At 42.1% G+C, this 22,038-nt stretch overlaps 1 protein-coding gene across 2 annotated transcripts in view; it reads left to right on the forward strand.

Annotated features, from left to right (window-relative positions):
• LOC139570242 (TANK-binding kinase 1-binding protein 1-like) overlaps window positions 1-8,982 on the forward strand; it is a 67,290-nt gene extending 58,308 nt beyond the window's left edge. For both annotated transcript variants that reach the window (XM_071391950.1, XM_071391951.1), the window contains exons 8-10: window positions 458-573; window positions 4,255-5,060; window positions 5,585-8,982. In XM_071391950.1, coding sequence (XP_071248051.1) covers window positions 458-573; window positions 4,255-5,060; window positions 5,585-5,713 — 1,051 coding nt within the window. In that variant the 3' untranslated portion in view covers window positions 5,714-8,982. The remainder of the gene's footprint in view (window positions 1-457; window positions 574-4,254; window positions 5,061-5,584) is intronic.
• The last annotated feature ends 13,056 nt before the right edge of the window (window positions 8,983-22,038 follow it).

Consider the following 22,038-nt stretch of genomic DNA (forward strand, 5'->3'; position numbering starts at 1 on the left):
TTTATGTTTTCAAATACCACCTGTGTTGCCTTGTGACAGAGTTGTTTGAAATAGCTGCCTCATTACCATGGAAAATGCCTGGGTGTAATGTTGAGGCAGCTGGCTGTCTGCTTTACGTCTGACTACTTTACAACGGTGTGATTCATGTGTGATTAATATGATTGGTATTCAAAAAAATACTCTATATTATGCAATGATATCAACAATGTAATTGGTATACAGTCAATCTGGAGATGAGAAAGGAATGCATCTAGGAACTGCTTAAATAGACGTATGATAGATGTCAAGTGTAAATAACCATAGACATTTTGAAAACTAGAATGCATTTAGTCAGGTAACCTCAGTGTGTACACACATTTGAAAGTAATATCAGTAGAATGATTTCAAAGGGGGATTTTGATTGTTTGATTGGTTGGTTGGTTGATTGGTTGATCAACTCGGTTCTTTCCCCCTGCAGGGTGAATTTGGCACTAGCCTACACAGAGCTAACTGAGGAGTTGGGACGCCTGCAGAAACTGAGCTCCAAACAGAAAGAGATCCTGAAGAAGACCTCCCAGGAGCATCATAGCCCGGGTTAGTAACATCGCTAGAGAATGATATATGGCCCACATTTACAGGCTAGTCCAGGTTAGCAACATACCTTCAGAGGTTTACATCTTAATAAAATGTATTTAAAAAATCTTTTAAAAAACGGCTTAAAAACATTTTTTTTTTTTTATATTCTTTAAACCTGACCATGACGTCACAAAATACTCTATAATAACGTTGTTGCAACCAGTTTTGTCCGCTGGGAACATTTACAACTTTCAAACTGCAGCACCTTTTGTCTTCCTCTGTCATATCAACAGCTACCTCTTTACCACAAACCCCAACCCAAAAAGGTGTTTCAATGCATGCTTTTTTTTTTTTACAGACACTGGGAAGGGTAATGAACAAGCTATATGCATACATCTTGAAAGCAGCATTGTCATGCTCACCTTACAAAACAATACTTGCTTTGTTGCTGTCACAGTACCCAACCTGACACACAACACACACATCACAGGATGGGAGAAGCACAGGGGCTGCTGCAGAGCAACACCCCTGGAGCAATTACAGACAAAGAGCTTTGCTCAAGGGCACAACGGAGGTAGGGAGGATATGGGACATACAGTATACTACGGCTTACAGCTCACTCCCTCAGCTTGGGAATTTTAACCGGAAAAGATTGGAATGAACTAGACTATCAAGGAACTGGAATGTACATTACATGACCAAAAGTATGTGGACACCTTGCTCATCGAATATCTCATTCTAAAACCATGGGCATTAATATGTAGTTGGTCCCCCCTTTGCTGCTATAACAGCCTCCACTCTTCTGGGAAGGCTTTCCACTAGATGTTGGAACATTGCTGCGGGGACTTGCTTCCATTCAGTCACAAGAGCATTAGTGAGGTCGGGCACTGATGTTTGGTGATTAGGCTCGCAGTCGACGTTCCAATTCAACCCTAAGGTGTTCGGTGGGACTGAGGTCAGGGCTTTGTGCAGGCCAGTGAAGTTCTTCTACACCGATCTTGACAAATAATTTCTGTATGAACCTCGCTTTGTGCACGGGGGCAATGTCATGCTGAAACAGGAAAGGGCCTTCCCCAAACATTTGACACAAAGTTCGAAGCACAGAATCGTCTAGAATGTCATTGTATACCGGAACTAAGGGGCCTAGGCCAAACCATGAAAAACAGCCCCAGACCAATATCCACTGCTCCAGAGTCCAATGGCAGCGAGCTTTACACCACAGCCGACGCTTGGCATTGCACATGGTGATCTTAGGCTTGTGTGCGGCTGTTCGGCCATGGAAACCCATTTCACCATTTTCCCAGCTCCTGAAAACAGTTATTGTGCTGAAGTTGCTTTCAGAGGCAGTTTGGAACTCGGTAGTGAGTGTTGCAACCGAGGACAGACGATTTTTTACATGCTATGCGCTTCAGCACAAGGCAGTCCAGTTCTGTGAGCTTGTGTGGCCTACCACTTCACGGCTGAACCGTTGTTGCTCCTAGACTTTCCACTTCACAATAGCAGTGTTGACTGGGGCAGCTCAAGCAGGGAAGAAATTTGACGAACTGACTTGTTGAAAAAGTGGCATCCTATGACAGTGCCACGTTGAAAGTCACTGAGCTCTTCAGTAAGGCCATTCTACTGCCAATGTTTGTCTATGGAGTTTGCATGGCTGTGTGCTCAATTGTGTACACCTGTCAGCAACGGGTGTAGCTGAAATAGCCGAATCCACTAATTTTAAAGGGTGTCCACATACTTTGGTACGGAAAAATGGAAAAAGTCAAGGGGTCTGAATACTTTCTGAATGCACTGTATAGTGTAAAGTAAGTAGGCCTACAGCAGTTTTTTTACTCTCCTGGGGTTGCAGAGCTACATATACAGTACAGATGTAGGATCTTAATTTGAGCCAGTTTGCTCAAGCAGGAAAATAATCCTGCAGCAACAGGAAATGTGAATTATTACATGAATTATAATTCATTATAATTGATACATGTTTTGTTAGGGAAAATGAAGGCTGGCATTTTGAAGTAGAAATTACAAACTCTAGAAGCCTTTTTAAACCTTGAATACACTACAAGTTTGCATTTCCTGCTATGCAGGACAATTCTTAGCAACAAAAGAGTGATCAAATTAAGATCCTACATCTGTATGTGTGCTGAAATACATACGTTCTCTCCTCAAGTCTCTGTTTTCTCAAGTCTCTGTTTTCTCTCTATTTCAAGACTCTGTGGAGAGTTCAAGAACACCATTTACCCTTTTTTCACTCAACCGCAGAACCATAAATGTTTCCCCTTTGAGATGCTTCTGATTCATCGATGCACCCATCTTTTTTTTGTTGCTAAATTGCTGATAGCTGTCGCAAGATTACAGGAAGCATCTCATACTGTACTGTAAAATGTGTCAACATTCAATTAGATCTGTCTTAGGTGAGGGGAAAATAATGTATTCAAAAATGTATTTTTTTTGCCTATCTTGTTGAGTGCGCTGCTTGTGGAGAATTGATTTATGCTTTGTGATCAGACAAACATATTTGCATTGCAAATCCAGAGCAACACAGCGTCTCTGACGCACTGTAGAAAGAAGTAGATAAATATTATTCAGGAAAATAGCATAATGTGATATGGTAGATATGAAAGATTTTCTTCATTATCAAAAATATATTTCATTCTGTGTTATTGCTAGAGACGTTACCAGACAAAAACTCCTCCTGGCCCTAGTTACTTCTCATACAGATCACTTTGTTGTCACAGAGAATTTTCCTGCACAACAGAAAATACTAATTGTAGTGTATTTGAGGTTTTAAAAGGCTTCTAAAGTTTGTCATTTCGACTTAAAAATGTCAGACTTGATTTGCCCTAACAAAAATGTATCAACCCCTACAAAAATGTCCATTAATTATAATCCACATTTCCTGCAGGATTACTTTCCTTCTGTGTGAAATGGAAATGTGTTTTTTTGGATATACAAACTCCCCCAGAGAGTGGGGTCACAGCCATTTTTGACTCTAGAGCAATTAGGGCCTTGCTCAAAGGCAGATTGACAGATTCGAACTAGCAACGTTGCGTTTACTGGCCCAACGCTATAACCGCTAGGCAATCTGCCAACCACCTGTATGTACAGTGCATTCAGAAAGTATTCAGAACCCTTCCCTTTTTCCACATTTTGTTACATTACAGCCTTATTTTAAAATGTGTTAAATATAATTGTTTTCTCAATCTACACACAATACCCCATAATGACAAAGCAAAAACATTTTTTTATTTTTTTATTAGCTAATTTATTAAAAATAGAAAACAGAAATACCTTATTTACATAACTATACAGACTCTTTGCTATGAGACTCGAAATTGAGCTCAGGTGCATCCTGTTTCCATTGACCATCCCTGAGATGTTTCTACAACTTCATTGGACTCCACCTGTGGTAAATTCAGTTGATTGGACATTATTTGGAAAGGCACACACCTGTCCCACAGTTGTCAGAGCAAAAACCAAGCCAGGTCGAATACATTTAAAAAAAAAAAAGATTTTTTTGAATAAGGCTGTATTGTAATAAAGTGGGAAAAGTCAAGGGGTCTGAATACTTTCCGAATGCACTGTACTTATGAGTAACAAGTAACAACAGGCTTTAGTCCTATTTTGGCGAGATGTAATAACTTTTGTCTTCCAGAGACAGTCTTGTGTGCTGCTCCCTGACTCCCCCTGTCTCTTCTGTTTCCTCAGTCCAACGCCAATCCCACCCCCCATCTCCCATTCATCACCAACGCCACTCCCCTGTGCCCCAGCGCCACTCCCCCATCCCGCCCCAGCACCACTCCCCCATCCCCCAGCGTCGCTCCCCAGTTCTCCAGCCACAGCGCCTCTCCCCGGACATGCACCGACGCTCGCCCCTGCTGGATATCAATGATGGGCCCGCCTCCTACTCCTGCCGGCCAGCCAGCCACCACCTGAGGGCTAGCTTCCAGGGCCGTCGCAGCTACTCCGAGGTCGCTGACCCTTCGGCCTACCAGCGGCCGCCACGCCTCAGCCTGGACCCCGTGTCCACCCTGCCCAAGCCCCGGCCCTACAGGGAATCCAGCTACTCCAAGCAGCATCAGCAGCACCAGCATGGAGGCTCCCAGCATGGGGGGTCCCCCCACAGAGGAGGCCAGCTCCGAGGTTCCCAGTCTGGGCTGCAGAGGGCCGGCAGCGAGGTGGGCCTCCACGAAAGTTCCCGCCACTCTCGAGAGCTGCCCTTCCCCCTGTCTGAGGTCTCTCCGAGGTCTCACCTGCACTTTGAGCCCCTGCCACCCCCCACGCCCGCCCCCCAGCTGCCGCAGTCCTCTGAAGACGAGGAGGAGTGGACCTGCCCGCATCCCATCAGCCCCCCACGGACGCTGGGCGTGCCCAACAATGTGTCGCCTCATGGGGTCATGAGGGGGCCGGCGTCCTGCTCGCCCTTCCCCATCCCCTCCAGACCCAACACCCTGACCTGCCACCCGCCAAGTTACCTGCACACAGAGCACGCCCAGTCCTGGCCCTCCATCAATGTGAGTCACACGCACACTCTATCCCAAATATACTGTAGAATATCATTATTCTATCACAACAAATCTCTAAAATTGTAAAATGGGTTAGCAAGGTTAGCTTGTTATCCCCCTCAATCAAAATATGTATTTGAAAGAGAACTGCCCTTGACTTATTAATGCCTTCCTGCACTGTGCTATTTAATGGGAAATGCTCTGTGTCACATGACATTTGTTCTAATGCACCTTTACATATGAGCTTATTTTCTTCATGAAATGACCTAAATAGTCCAAATATTATAACTGATAGTTGCCATAGACCAGGGCTGCCCAACCCTCTTCCTGGAGATCTACCGTCCTGTAGGTTTTCAGTCCAACCCTAATTTAGCATATCTGATGCAGCTAATAAGTAGAATCAGGTGTGTTAAAATAGGGTTGGACTGAAAACCCACAGGATGGTAGTTCTCGAGGACGAGGGTTGAGCAGCCCTGCCATAGAACCACACTGCTTGTTGACCTGAATGCTGTGTGTGTGTGCTTTGGATACAGCTGTGGATGGAGACAGAAGAGAGTGACATGAGGAGCTGCCCTCTATGCCAGCTCATTTTCCCCATTGGTTACCCTGACGACGCCCTCATCAAGCACATCGACTCGCACCTTGAGAACAGCAAGATCTGATCGCCATGGCAGCACTGCACCCTCTTTTTAGTTGCTACAATTTTTTACTTATTGTGGAGTTATTTTAGGTTTTGTTACGTTTTTAAGCTGGCTAGCTTTTGTTTGACAATACTTCAGGGCTTTTTGTGGGTTTATTAGCATGTTTGGAAAAATAGGTCGTTTTGGAAATTACATGGATGGCGTTGAGGTTCATGACAGACGATTTCCTTGACAGACGCAAGATCAGGGACATTCCAGGCAACTTGCAGTCCATTTGTTTTTTATATCTCACACTTTACCAGTACTACTTGCTGTAAAGCGTCCTGCTTTACTTTCCTCTCTACCTATGTACAGCAATACAGACCAACACAATGAATTCCTGGAATGATTTGGGTGACTCTAATGGATAGATCCAGTCTGTTTTTTCTTCAGGGCTTTACGATGTGCAGTCAGAGGTCAGAGTTATGTTATGGAGAGAGGATGGCTGTGTTAATTGTGTGTAGAAATGAATTTGTCCTGCAGGGCGGGCATCTGGTTGGCGTGACGACCTCGCTGTAGTGGAGTGGAAGGAACACATAGGCAGTTAAGCTTTAGGCTTGTGGCCTGATCAAAACTCTATATGAATCTTAGCACCTTAAATTAACCTAAATGAGCCTATATTAAAGCATAACCCCCCCCCCCCCCTAAATTTTCCATTTAATGTGTAGTTTGATATATCTGTTCAGTAACAAGTACCTGAAACCCCACCTCTTTAAGGAATACCTAGGATAGGATAAAGTAATCCTTCTAACCCCCCCCCCCCCCCTTAAAAGAGTTAGATGCACTATTGTAAAGTGGTTGTTCCACTGGATATCATAAGGTGAATGCACCAATTTGTAAGTCGCTCTGGATAAGAGCGTCTGCTAAATGACTTAAATGTAATGTAAATGTAAGTAAAAATAATCTTAAGATATATTTTCAATTTTTTTCTCCAAATGATAATGTGTCACACATGTATTATGTTGGTGACATTTGACCCTCACAGGCGTACACACAGCTGTATATAGATAGTAGGAAAGGAGGACTCCTTATAGGGAAGAGCGCAGGGAAAATATTTGTATATGATAACAGTGATTCAACTGGGAGTCTCTAGTCTTCCTGAAGAAACAACCTGAAAACACTTATAGTGGAACACTACTTATCACTTTTGTCCAAAAGAAAACATTTCTCAATCCTTACAGTCCAACACTGGCACACTTAGTATTTTGTATCTTATACAAAGATATTTCAAATATAACCTCCAAAATTCAGAGTGAGTGTTCGGGGTAATATTATGGAATCGTTTTTTTTATTGAGTCAAATATGTTGTACATAATTGTTATCTGACGTTTTGGTGAGACACAGTGGCTGCGTTTACACATGTCAAAACACACCAATCATAATGTAACAGATCAGAATTGGGCTGCCTGTGTATATACAGCCAATGTGAATGTGTCAATGTGTATCCATCAATGCATTTAGGTGGTTGTCAATTTTGGACAAGATTATATTCAGAATTAACCAACATGGCAAGTTGAACAATGAAATAACACAAGGGCCATACATTGATTTGAGCAAATCAGTGGCCTTTTATAAACCACAAATATTCTATACTGTTATGTATATTCATATATCACTCTGTGTAAAACTTTTAAAGCTGTGTACAGACAGGTATTGTAAGCCTAATGCAAGTTCTTCTGTGGTCAATAACTTTAATCAGGACATCTGCTATTAATCATCTCTATTATCCTGGCTACCAATTCAAAATATACACAGAAAAATCATATTCTGCTATTAATCTATTTTGTAACCTACTGGTTTGAAGTACCGTTCTTGCTAGCTTATCTTCAATCAATTTAACAACCTACATGACTAATACAGAATGCTGTTGATAAACATTTGATATATTCTTGGCCCAATTTGTAATGTACCAAAGAAGAAATGTAGCACACCATAGGTTGGTTACTATAAGAGCTATATATATATATAGTTTACTAAATATTCTATAGTAGGCCTACAAACGGGTGGAAAATGAACCAACTCACCTATGTAAAATCCTATGGTCATATGTAAAAAAAAAAACACATTTTTACATCTCAAAATTATTTCACTTTGGGCACTCTGTTCCCACGCATTCCTGCCCCTGGTAGTACATCTATATTATCTTTTGAAGCTAACAATGATGTATATGATTTTGCAGTTAGAATAATGGTGTCAATTGCTAGCCAGCCCACACAAAGACAACATTGTCTGTCATTGGCTGTGTACAGAATGTCATGTTGGATTGTACCTTTTGATTACTTTGAATGAAGTACCCTTTCATAACCAAAGAAACCTAGATTAGATTTATGTACAGGATATACACTTATCTCTCTTGATGATGACCAAGTATCAATTAAGCATATCATGTTCACACAGATATGAATGGAGAGATAATACACAGATATGAATGGAGAGATGATACATGGATATGAATGGAGAGATAATATACAAATATGAATGGAGAGATGATACACGGATATGAATGGAGAGATTACTAAAATGTCAATGTAAATAGGAATGGAGAGATGATACTGTTTTAAGGAAAGCATTCGTGACCAAAATATGTTGACCAGCAGCTGTAGTACATAGCAAACACGCCTATCAGCTCACAATGTTAAGCAGTCAAATGTATATACAGTATGTTGTTAGTGCAATGGCCACACACACACACACACACACACACACACACACACACACACACACACACACACACACACACACACACACACACACACACACACACACACACACACACACACACACACACACACACACACACACACACATACATACATACATACACATGCACAGTCTGATTCTCAAACCACTATCCACAAAGAGGTAAGTTATGTAAAGATTTCCTCTCCTGCTTTTTTTTGTGCTGCAAATCCTCCGTCAAGTTTCAAATCAGATCAAACACTGACGTTGACAAAGTCTATAAACCCTCTTTCTAGCTTTGTGACTTATCTGATGATAACAGTAAACCCTCGCGTGGAAAAACCCTCTCTGCGGCACCCTCGAAGACTAACTGATAAGAGCTCAACAGATCTTTCTAACAAGCTAAAGGGCCACTAATGAGGAAGAAGAATCACTATGGAGGTATTTTGTGCACCGCTGGATTTCAAGGACTTTCAATAACTTGTATTTAAAAAATTTAAAATAGTTGCGTAAGGAGTTGTGACTTTTTCTTTCTGTATCTACATTTTCTGAAAAATAAACTGGAACTTGCACTGAAAGGACTCTCAGAATTGGTTGGTTTCACTTATGTAGAGATACGCAATAAATGCTATTTAGTAGTCAAGATAGCATTTATTGTGTACCTGTACGTAATTCTTGTGTATCTCTAATATTCAGAGATAAACAGTTGTCCAGGCTAGTCTACTAAGCTGCTGTGGTGTCTAATTTCCAACCTATCCCATCTATCTCTCCCAGAGCCACTCCAGACTGCAGAGCGGAATCTAAGCACAAGGGGGAAGCAGACAGTTGGAATCACATTGGGAATCACAATCCATCCTCTTTACTGTCTATTTTATAAGTTACAGATAGGCATGAACCCAATCTCTCTCACACATACAGTTCGTATTGTTATCCTTGCTGGGACCAAAGAATTGATTACCATCCAAAATCTTATTTTCCCTAACCCCTAACCCTTAATCTAAACAGCACCCTAACCTTAACCCTAACCCTAAAACTATACCTAACCCTAACTCCTAACCCTAATCCTAAACCTAACCTAAATGTCCCCACTTGTCAGAATTGTCCTTGTTTTAATATCCTTGTGAGGACTTCTGGTACCCACAAGGATAGTTAAACAAACAAAAAACACACACACACAAGGTGTGTGATGAAATGTGTGTGCTGTGTTGCCCTGTGGATGCTGCTGTCAGTGCAGCACAAGCAGTGGCTCATCAACAGCTGTAATCAGACTCATTTGTTCCAGCCCCAGTGCTGACTATACACTGTGAAAGAGAGAGAGCTGAGCTACTTGTGACAGCATTTTCCTCACCACATCGAAAACATGTGCTGCCAATATGCCACACTATTTGAGAAGTAATCAACTTTGAGTAGAGCTCCGCTGTTGTATCAAGCTAAACAATTCCGATGATTCCACTATGGTTAAAGATGCACTATGCAGAAATCGCTCCGCCATTTCCTGGTTGCTAAAATTGTAATAGTTTCAGTTTATGTGACAAAACAAGCAAGTACAGTGTAGACTATCATTGTACAATCTAAACCGCTGTGAAATATATTTTCCATAACCAAAAATATTGTATTTTCAGCTGTTTGCAGCTGGTGTACAAAACTGAAAGTAAAAGACGCAAAAACAAAACTTAAGAACGCCACTACCTCCTTATTAGACTTGCTTTCAATGAGAATGACAGAGCTATAACACACATTTCTATGTGAATTTGGTCGGGTCACCCAAAAAGTTACATATTGATGCTTTATTAAAGTGAGGTTGTTTGATAACTAGTTTGCATTGATAGTGCAATAAATGTATAGTGGGTTTAGGAGCCAGTATATTTGTTATGCTAAATTGCCAGCCAATTTACAACTCTCAGTCCGGTGTGATTGGTTGTTATTGGTGAATCTACGGAAAAACCTTTGCAGGACCACATAGGCCTACTCTCCACCACAGCATACACCACCGCATATATATAGAGAGCAAAAATGTAGCAGCTCTTGTTCTGTTCTGTTTCTTGCCTCCTCTGTAAAACAGAATAGCCTAAACTCCAGTTGTCACCTATTACAAATCAGACCAAAGCAAATTCACGTTTTTGTTGAGACCTCAAACATGAGCAAATACACTTATGTTTATCCTCTGGTGTAGTATGTATTTCTGACGAAAACCCCCTCTCTACCCCCACACCATACCTCCGTTTCCTAGCTTCAGCTCTCAACCTCGAGTCATACCTCAAGAACTCGAACAGTCAAAGCACCCACCCATCCGGTCCTTCCTAACCACAAACCCATAGCAGAGCTGAGCACAGGAGGTGGACTGAAGAGCTACAGTAACAAGAAAAATACATCTATTTACCCATTCAAATAGTGATACATGCCATACACTCGCTCTCTAATGAAAAACAACTCCTTAACACTGTAAGCACGCACACACACGCATATATATATATATACATATATACTCTGCATATCCTGTACTTTTTTCATCCATCAGAAAAACATTTCACAAGTATTCCCAGATTTGTACACAATTCTGAGAAGGCTTTCATGTATTCACCATTTGAACCCTTCTGGTTTTGTGCTTGAAGCTTTGCTACCTTGTAAGCAGGGCCTAATATATATATATATAAAGTTGGAGCCTTTTATCTCCCTCAACAACTTTAAACATCTGCTATCTGAGCAGCTAACCGATCGCTGCAGCTGTACATAGTCCATCGGTATATAGCCCACCCAATCTACCTACCTCATCCCCATACTGTTTTTATTTATTTACTTTTCTGCTCTTTTGCACACCAGTATCTCTACTTGCACACGATCATCTGATGATTTATCACCCCAGTGTTAATATGCTAAATTGTAATTATTCGCTCCTATGGCCTATTTATTGCCTACTTCCTCATGCCTTTTGCACACATTGTATATTGATACTCTTTTCTTTTTTTTTCTCCTACTATGTTATTGACTTGTTTATTGTTTACTCCATGTGTAACTCTGTGTTGTTGTCTGTTCACACTGCTATGCTTTATCTTGGCCAGGTCGCAGTTGCAAATGAGAACTTGTTCTCAACTAGCCTACCTGGTTAAATAAAGGTGAAATATAAATATAAAATATATAAATAAAATTGTCCTGTTAACATTCTTCAAAGTAGCGAAAAGTACATTTCTTAATGCTTTTGAGCGAATCAGTTGTGTTGTGACAAGGTAGGGTTGGTGTACAGAAGATAGCCCTATTTGGTAAAATACCAAGTCCATATATTGACAAGAACATCTCAAATAAGCAAAGACAAACGACAGACCATCATTACTTTAAGACATGAAGGTCAGTCAATACGGACAATTTAAATAACTTTGAGAGTTTCTTTAAGTGCAGTCGCAAAAACCATCAAGTGCTATGATGAAACTGGCTCTCATGAGGACCGCCACAGGTAAGGAAGACCAAACGTTACCTCTGCTGCAGAGGATAAGTCAATTAGAGTTACCAGCCTCAGAAATTGCAGACCAAATAAATGCTTCACAGAGTTCAAGTAACAGACACATCTCAACGTCAACTGTTCAGAGGAGACTGAATCAGGCCTTCATTGTTAAATTGCTGCAAAGAAACCACTCCTAAAGGACACAAATAAGAAGAAGAGACTTGCTTGGACCAAGAAACACGAGCAATGGACATTAGACCGGTGGAAATTTGTTCTTTGGTCTGACGAGTCCAAATCTGAGATTTTTGGTTTCAACCACTGTGTCTTTGTGAGACGCAGAGTAGGTGAACGGATGATCTCAGCATGTGTAGTTCCCACCGTGAAGGATGGAGGAGGAGGTGTGATGGTGTGCTTTGCTGGTGGTGGTGCTTTGCTGGTGACACTGTCAGTGATTTATTTAGAATTCAAGGAACACTTAACCAGCATGGCTACCACAGCATTCTGCAGCGATATGTTGTTCCATCTTGTTTGCGCTTAGCGGGACTATCATTTGTTTTTCAACAGGACAATGATCCAACACACCTCCAGGCTGTGTAAGAGCTATTTGACCAAAAATAAGAGTGATGAAGTGCTGCATCAGATGACCTGGCCTCCACAATCACCCAACCTCAACCCAATTGAGATGGTTTGGGATGAGTTTGACCGCAGAGTGAAGGAAAAGCAGCCAACAAGTGCACAGCATATGTGGGAACTCCTTCAAGACTGTTGGAAAAGCAATCCAGGTGAAGAAGGTTGAGAGAATGCCAAGAGTGTGCAAAGCTGTCATCAAGGCAAAGGGTGGCTACTTTGAACAATCTCAAAAATAAAATATACTTTGATTTGTTTAACACTTTTTGGGGGTTTCTACATGATTCCATGTGTCATTTCATAGTTTTGATATCTTCGCTATTATTCTACAATGTAGAGAAAAACCCTTGAATGAGTAGCTGTGTCCAAACTTTTGACTGGCACTGTATATATAATAGGCTCCTAAACACACTTTCCAGTGGCAGACTGATTCACCCAATGATGATCATGGTGGCAATAGCCAACAAGCTGTTCAATATTTGGTGCACGTGTTGCCCAAATTGCAGCCTTCCCGACTGTAGTCATACCGGTAACTCCCAAAATAAAGGAAACACTTGAGTAAATGAGGGATACAAAGTATATCTTATGGTGTGGGGTGAATTCTCCTGGCATGGTTTAGGTCCATTTGTAGAATCTATGCCAAGTCGCATTGAAGCTGTTCTGGCAGCTCGTGGTGGACCAACACCTTATTAAGACGCTTTTGTTGGTGTTTCCTTTATTATGGCCGATACCTGTATGTGCTTGTGAAAAAACTTTATCCACAGTTCTTTTTTAGAAACTATTGATCCTCTGTGGCTAAATTATGTTCTCTGGTGTATTTTGAAGATTGAGAGCAGGCTTCTGCCTCAGCAGCAATTTGTATTCATATGAATTTGTGTAAAATGTTATTGTGGCCGTCCCAGCTGTGCCCTGGACACCATATGTGAATTGATTGCCCCCCATCTATCTTCAGAGCTCGTGCTGCTAGGTGAACAAAACTGGGACATGCTTAACACCCAGGCCATCCTACAATCTAAGCTTGATGCCCTCAATCTCACACAAATGATCAATGAACCCACCAGGTACAACCCCTAATCCATAAACACGGGCACCCTCATAGATATCATCTTAACCAACTTGCCCTCCAAATATACCTCTGCTGTTTTCAACCAAGATCTCAGCGATCACTGCCTCATTGCCTGCATCCGTAATGGGTCTGCGGTCAAACGACCACCCCTCATCACTGTCAAACGCTCCCTAAAACACTTCAGCGAGCAGGCCTTTCTAATCGACCTGGCCCGGGTATCCTGGAAGGATATTGACCTCATCCCGTCAGTAGAGGATGCCTGGTTATTCTTTAAAAGTGCCTTCCTCACCATCTTAAATAAGCATGCCCCATTCAAAAAAATTGGAACCAGGAACAGATATAGCCCATGGTTCTCTCTAGACCTGACTGCCCTTGACCAGCACAAAAACATCCTGTGGTGTTCTGCATTAGCATCGAATAGCGCCCGTGATATACAACCTTTCAGGGAAGTTAGGAACCAATGTACACAGGCAGTTAGGAAAGCTAAGACTAGCTTTTTCAAGCAGAAATTTGCATCCTGTAACACAATCTCAAAAAAGTTCTGGGACACTGTAAAGTCCATGGAGAATAAGAGCACCTCCTCCCAGCTGCCCACTGCACTGAGGCTAGGAAACACTGTCACCACCGATAAATCCACTATAATTGAAAATTTAAATAAGCATTTTTCTACGGCTGGCCATGCTTTCCACCTGGCTACCCCTAACCCGATCAACAGCCCTGCACCCCCCACAGCAACTCGCCCAAGCCTCCCCCATTTCTCCTTCACCCAAATCCAGATAGCTGATGTTCTGAAAGAGCTGCAAAATCTAGACCCCTACAAATCAGCCGGGCTAGACAATCTGGACCCTCTCTTTCTAAAATGATCTGCCGAAATTGTTGCAACCTCTATTACTAGCCTGTTCAACCTCTCTTTCGTATCGTCTGAGATTCCCAACGATTGGAAAGCTGCCGCGGTCATCCACCTCTTCAAAGGGAGAGACACTCTAGACCCAAACTGCTACAGACCTATATCTATCCTGCCCTGCCTTTCTAAGGTCTTCAAAAGCCAAGTTAACAAACAGATTACCGACCATTTCGAATCCCACCGCACCTTCTCCGCTATGCAATCTGGTTTCAGAGCTGGTCATGGGTGCACCTCAGCCACGCTCAAGGTCCTAAACGATATCATAACCGCCATCAATAAGAGACATTACTGTGCAGCCGTAATCATCGACCTGGCCAAGGCTTTCGACTCTGTCAATCACCACATTCTTATCGGCAGACTCAACAGTCTTGGTTTCTCAAATGATTGCCTCGCCTGGTTCACCAACTACTTCTCTGATAGAGTTCAGTGTGTCAAATCGGAGGGCCTGTTGTCCGGACCTCTGGCAGTCTCTATGGGGGTGCCACAGGGTTCAATTCTCGGGCCGACTCTCTTCTCTGTATACATCAATGATGTTGCTCTTGCTGCGGGTGATTCTCTGATCCACCTCTACGCAGACGACACCATTCTGTATACCTCTGGCCCTTCTATGGACACTGTGTTAACTAACCTCCAGACGAGCTTCAATGCCATACAACTCTCCTTCCGTGGCCTCCAACTGCTCTTAAATGCAAGTAAAACTAAATGCATGCTCTTCAACCGATCACTGCCCGCACCTGCCCGCCCGACTAGCATCAAAACTCTGGACAGGTCTGACTTAGAATATGTGGACAACTACAAATACCTAGGTGTCTGGTTAGACTGTAAACTCTCCTTCCAGACTCACATTAAGCATCTCCAATCCAAAATTAAAACTAGAATCGGCTTCCTATTTCGCAACAAAGCATCCTTCACTCATGCTGCCAAACATACCCTCGTAAAACTGACCATCCTACCGATCCTCAAATTCGGCGATGTCATTTACAAAATAGCCTCCAACACTCTACTCAACAAACTGGATGCAGTCTATCACAGTGCCATCCGTTTTGCCACCAAAGCCCCATATACTACCCACCACTGCGACCTGTACGCTCTCGTTGGCTGGCCCTCGCTTCATACTTGTCGCCAAACCCACTGGCTCCAGGTCATCTACAAGTTTCTGCTAGGTAAAGCTGCAGCTCACTGGTCACCATAGCAGCATCCACCCGTAGCACGCACTCCAGCAGGTATATCTCACTGGTCACCCCCAAAGCCAATTTTTCCTTTGGCCGCCTTTCCTTCCAGTTCTCTGCTGCCAATGACTGGAACGAACTGCAAAAATCACTGAAGCTGGAGACTCATATCTCCCTCACTAGCATTAAGCACCAGCTGTCAGAGCAGCTCACAGATCACTGCACCTGTACATAGCCCATCTGTAAACAGCCCATCTATCAACCTCATCCCCATACTGTATTTATTTATTTATCTTGCTCCTTTGCACCCCAGTATCTCTACTTGCACATTCATCTTCTGCACATCTACCATTCCAGTGTTTAATTGCTATATTGTAATTACCTTGCCATCATGGCCTATTTATTGCCTTACCTCCCTTATATCCTACCTCATTTGCACACACTGTATATAGACTTTTTCTACTGTATTATTGACTGTATGTTTGTTTATTCCATGTGTAACTCTGTGTTGTTGTATGTGTCGAACTGCTTTGCTTTATCTTGGCCAGGTCGCAGTTGTAAATGAGAACTTGTTCTCAACTAGCCTACCTGGTTAAATAAAGGTGAAATAAAAAAAAATAAAAAAATTGCTGTTCTTTATGTGCAGAATTCTATTTAGCGACTATAAAGCGGTGCTACCACTAAGAATAAACAATGTCACACTTCAGCAAGTGATACTTCAACTGTTAGAACAACAATGTGCTATATATGGGTTGGGGAGTTGCATGTTAGACATGTTTTTCATATTTTCATATTTAAGTAATTTCATTCAACATATAAAACATACTGTATATCAATACATGTATTATTTTCTAAATAAATACACTACATGCCCAAAAGTATGTGGAGACCGGCACGTCGGACATCTCATTCCAAAATCATGGGCATTAATATGGAGTTAGTCCCCCCTTTGCTGCTATAACAGCCTCCACTCTTCTGGGTAGGTTTTCCACTAGATGTTGGAACATTGCTGCGGGGACTTGCTTCCATTCAGCCACAAGAGCATTAGTGAGGTTGGGAACTGATGTTGGGCAATTAGGCCTGGCTAGCAGTCCAATTCATCCCAAAGGTGTTCGATAGAGTTGAGGTTAGGGCTCTGTGCAGGCCAGTAAAGTTCTTCCACACCGATCTCCAAAAAACATTTCTCTATGGACTTAGCTTTCTGCACGGGGGCATTGTCATGCTGAAACAGGAAAGGGCCTTCCCCAAACTGTTGCCACAAAGGTGGAAGCACAGGATTGTCTAGAATGTCATTGTATGCTGTAGTGTTAAGATTTCCCTTCACTGGAACTAAAGGGCCTAGCCCAAACCATGAAAACAGACCCAGACCATTATTCCTCCTCCACCAGACTTTACAGTTGGCACTATGCATTCAGGCAGATAGCGTTCTGCTGGCATCCGCCAAACCCAGATTCATCCGTCGGACTGACAGATGGTAAAGCGTGATTCTTCACTCCAGAGAATGGGTTTCCACTGCTCCAGAGTCCAATGGTGGCGAGCTTTACACAACTCCAGCCAATTTGTGTATTCCTGTTAAAGGTGGGTTGATCGGGGGGGTAAATAGTGGGGAAAGTAGGGGAACAGGGTGGGAAGTAAAGGTGCTTGCAGGGGGGGAGGGGCTGGTTGGATACTGCTCGGGTGTAGCTGCTACATATGCTGATCGTGATGGTTTGGTGCGCTTTCTTACCTTTTTATTGAGTTACATGGTATGCAGGCCACCATAGGAACTACAAATGAGAGGGGGGCGGGGCTCACATTCACTTCCTGGAATGTCAAGGGTTTAAACGAACCAATTAAGAGAGGCAAGGTCCTAGCCCACTTGAAAGCACTCTCGTCTGATATTATATTTTTGCAAGAAACCCATCTGAAAAATAATTCTCATAGCAGACTTAAATGTAGGTGGGTGGGGCAAGTGTATCACTCTAACTTCTCTGCCAAAACGAGAGGCACAGCGATTCTGGTACGGAAAGGAATTCCCTTTCTACATAAAACCACTATTGTGGATAAAGAGGGTTGTTATGTGATCGTAATAGGGGAGATCCACTCTACTTCTGTAACTCTACTAAATATCTATGGGCCAAACATTGATAACCCCTCTTTTTTCAAAAGAGTCCTTGCCCTGATTCCAGATATCTCCCATACTAACCTGGTCATTGGAGGGGACCTTAACTGTGTGCTAGACCAATATTTGGACAGATCCTCTACTCGGCGAACCCCCACCTCCTATTCAAGTGAATTCTTGAATACCTACATAAAGAATTCTAACTTATTTGATATATGGAGGATCACTAACCCTACGGGTAGGGAATACTCCTTTTACTCTCATGTTCACAATGTTTATACTCGAATTGACTACTTTTTGGTTGATGCTAAACTACTCCCCTATACCTGTAATGTGAGGTATCATGAAATTATAATCTCGGACCACAGTCCACTCACCTTCTCCCTGAGATTGGGTGACATCGTACCAAACGAGAGGGTCTGGAGGTTTAATCCTTAGCTCCTCACAGAACCAACATTCTGTGAACATCTTAAAGACCAAATTACATTTTCCTTTGATACCAACGACAACACAGAGACTTCCCCAGCATTATTGTGGGAAACACTTAAGGCTTATTTGAGAGGCTGTATCATCTCCTATCAGACTGCCAGGAGTAGGCAAAACAGGGGAAAATTGGTAGAACTGGAGGGACAAATTCACTTACTGGATAGGGAGAATGCTAGACATCCATCTATGGAGAAACATAAAAAAATTACCTCTTTAAAATTTGAATATAATCAGATTCTCTCAGCTAAAATTGCTAAATCTTTTCTCTACGCCAAGCAAAAATATTTTGAGTTTGGTGACAAACCACACAAATTACTCGCCAGACAACTTCGAAAAAACGTGAGTGACCGAATGATTCACAAAGTTAAATCTGCATCTGGGGAATTACTCTCTTCCCCCAAAGACATCAATGACAGATTCCGTCAGTTTTATGAGACTCTATATACATCTAAAGCAGATCCTAACCCCTTAATTATCCAAAACTTTTTGGAGGACTGTAATCTTCCTGCCCTGAACCAGGAAGATTCTAACTTCCTGAATAAGGAAATATCTCTTGAAGAAATTAGAGAAACAATTAAATCTCTAAAGAGTGGCAAGACCCCAGGCCCAGATGGATACCCTAGTGAATTCTATAAAACATTCAGCAACATGCTCTCTCCCTACCTGCACAAAATGTTGGTTCAGGCCAAGGAGGATGGAGCTCTCCCATCTACTTTGGATGAAGCATTCATTACAGTTATACATAAGAAGGGTAAAGATCCGGAAGAGGTAGGGTCATACAGACCAATATCCCTCCTTAATACAGACCAAAAGATTTTAGCAAAAACCCTGGCTAACAGGCTTAGCACTTTAATTGGCAAATTGGTCCATTCGGACCAGACCGGCTATATCCCGAACAGAAACTCATTCTTCAATCTCAGGCGCCTCTTCAACATTATGTATTCTCAGAGGTTACCAAACGTGGACCTTGCCGTTATATCTCTTGACGCCGAGAAGGCTTTTGACCAAGTTGAGTGGTCCTATCTACTCAAAGTCCTACAGAAATTTAATATTGGAGATGGGTTCATAAACTGGATCCAGCTTTTATATAGGAACCCCTGTGCGAGAATACTCACTAACCAATCATTGTCGCCCCGATTTAACCTTTACAGAGGGACAAGGCAGGGTTGTGCGCTGTCGCCTATGCTCTTCGCCCTAATCATTGAACCTCTCGCTCAGGCGATTAGATCTGATGTAGCAATACACGGCTATAATACTAAAGATACTCTAAATAATATTTCCCTATACGCAGATGACATTCTCCTTTATGTAACAGAACCCCAAACTAGTATTCCAGCTATTCTTGATGTGATTAATTTGTTTGGTACCTTCTCGGGATACAGAATAAATTGGAACAAGAGTGAATTAATGCCCATACGGTTACAAAACACCTCCTGGCTAGAACATCTTCCAGTTAAGTTATCTTCAGAAAAATTTACCTATCTAGGAATTGTAGTTACCAAACAATACTCCTTACTATTTAAAGAGAATTTCCCCTCTCTGATGCAAAAACTCAAGACAAACATACAATTTTGGAGAACTCTCCCAATTTCTCTGCTCGGAAGAATTAATGCCATTAAAATGGTCTTCCTCCCACAACTGCTCTACCTATACCAGAACATCCCAGTATTCATACCTAAATCCTTTCATAAACAACTGGACTCAATTATCAATCCTTTCATCTGGGATTATAAAACACACAGGATAGGTAAAAAACACCTCTGCAAATCCAAAATGGAAGGAGGATTGTCTCTCCCAAATTTTATATTTTATTACTGGGCCGCTAACCTCCGCGCTGTTACGTTTTTGCTGGATGACGCACGTCCCTCACCCAGCTGGCTTAGTATGGAGCGGGAGGAGTGTCACCCCTTCTCTATTGGTGCTGTGATTTTGTCGCCTGTCAATCTGGAGAGGTCACTTTATCGTAACAATCCTATTATACATAGCACAGTCCGAATCTGGAAGCAAATTAAAACCCACTTTGAGCTTAGACCATTGTCATTCATGCTCCCTGTTGCTAGGAACCCCTCCTTTGCCCCCTCTAACCTTGATAACACCTTTGAGCAATGGGGAGAGTTGGGGATAAGTACCATAGGGGATTTATATATAGAAGGGACCTTTGCTTCCTTTGAGTTGCTGAGGGAAACTTATAATCTTCCTAGAAGTAACTTTTTCAGATACCTACAAATCAGAGACTATGTTAGAAAACACCTCCCAACATTTGGGAACGCTAAGCCTTCCATGTTTGACGGATGCATAAAGACATCCCCCACCTCAGACAAACTGATATCTCGTTTATATGATGCTTTTCAATCTGTTAGCACACCTTCTACAGATGCCATTAAGGCAAAATGGGAGGAAGAACTAGGGACTGACATTTCGGTGGCAGACTGGGAAGATCGCTTGGAATATATCCACACCTGCTCCGTTAACTCCAGACATCGTCTCATACAATTCAAGGTATTACACAGATTACACTATTCCAAAACCAAACTGCATAGGATATTTCCTGATACATCCCCTATGTGTGATAAATGTCAGGCTGCACAGGGTACACTACTCCACTGCTTTGCCCTATGCTCTAGCTTGTATGGTTACTGGTGTGGAATTTTTAGGATCCTCTCTGAAGTTCTGGAGACTTCAATTGACCCAGACCCGCTTCTAATAATCCTGGGAGTGTCTGATTCCCTAAACGGATTAACCAACCCTCAAAAACAACTAATCTCTTACAGTCTCATTTCGGCAAAAAAACGAATCTTGTTGTTTTGGAAAAAGAGGGAAGCGCCCACTACCAAATTATGGCTCAGCGAATTGGCAAACACTGTACACTTAGAAAGAATTAGATATATTCTGAACAATAAATTATAAACATTTGATCAAATCTGGCAGCCTTTCCTCTCTTACTTGGACCATTCGGCGCTGTGAATTTGTACTTTTTAACGCACTCTCAATTGTAATATTTTAATCCACCTTTGGGCAGCATGTGCTGGCACCGCCACCCGAGCAGTCGGGAGGGGAATAAGGGGAAGGGATAAGGGGGGGGAAGAAGTGGGGGAGGGATAAAGGGGGGGAATAAGTGGGGGGTGACACCTACCCTCTTTCTTTCTACCTGTCCTTATTCTGTATGTCTTGTAATATTTGTTTTGTACCCAGAACTCTGGGTCTTTTTGTTTCTGTCTGCTCTTTTATGTTTAGATAAGAATTGTATACCTGTCTTATACCTATACACCATTCTTGTGTGTGCTCAATAAAAAATATTTGAACGATAAAATCCATGTATGTGGTGAGTGTTGCAACCGAGGATAGACGATTTTTACGTGTTTCAGCACGGTCCCATTCTGTGAGCTTGTGTGGCCTACCATTTCGCGGCTGAGCTGTTGTTTCTCCTAGACGTTTCCACTTCAGAGTAATAGCCCTTAAAGTTGACCAGGGCAGCTCTAGCAGGGCAGAAATTTGACGAACTGACTTGTTGGAAAGGTGGCATCCTATGATGGTGCCACGTTGAAAGTCACTGAGCTCTTCAGTAAGGCATTTATACTGACAATGTTTGTCTATGGAGATTGCATGGCTGTGTGTTCGATTTTATACACCTGTCAGCAACAGGTGTGGCTGAAATAGCTGAGTCCACTAATTTGAAAGGGTGTCCACATACTTTTGTAAATAAAGTGTATATTTGTATCTACTTTTATAATGTCATACTAGTGTGCACAACACCCTCTCAAATACAATAAATTAGAATGAAAAGTACATCAATTAATCTTTTAAACGTTTTTAAAATACAGTATTTGAAGTGTGCTCTG

Source organism: Salvelinus alpinus, chromosome 3, assembly GCF_045679555.1.
Source record: "Salvelinus alpinus chromosome 3, SLU_Salpinus.1, whole genome shotgun sequence".
NCBI lineage: Eukaryota > Metazoa > Chordata > Actinopteri > Salmoniformes > Salmonidae > Salvelinus > Salvelinus alpinus.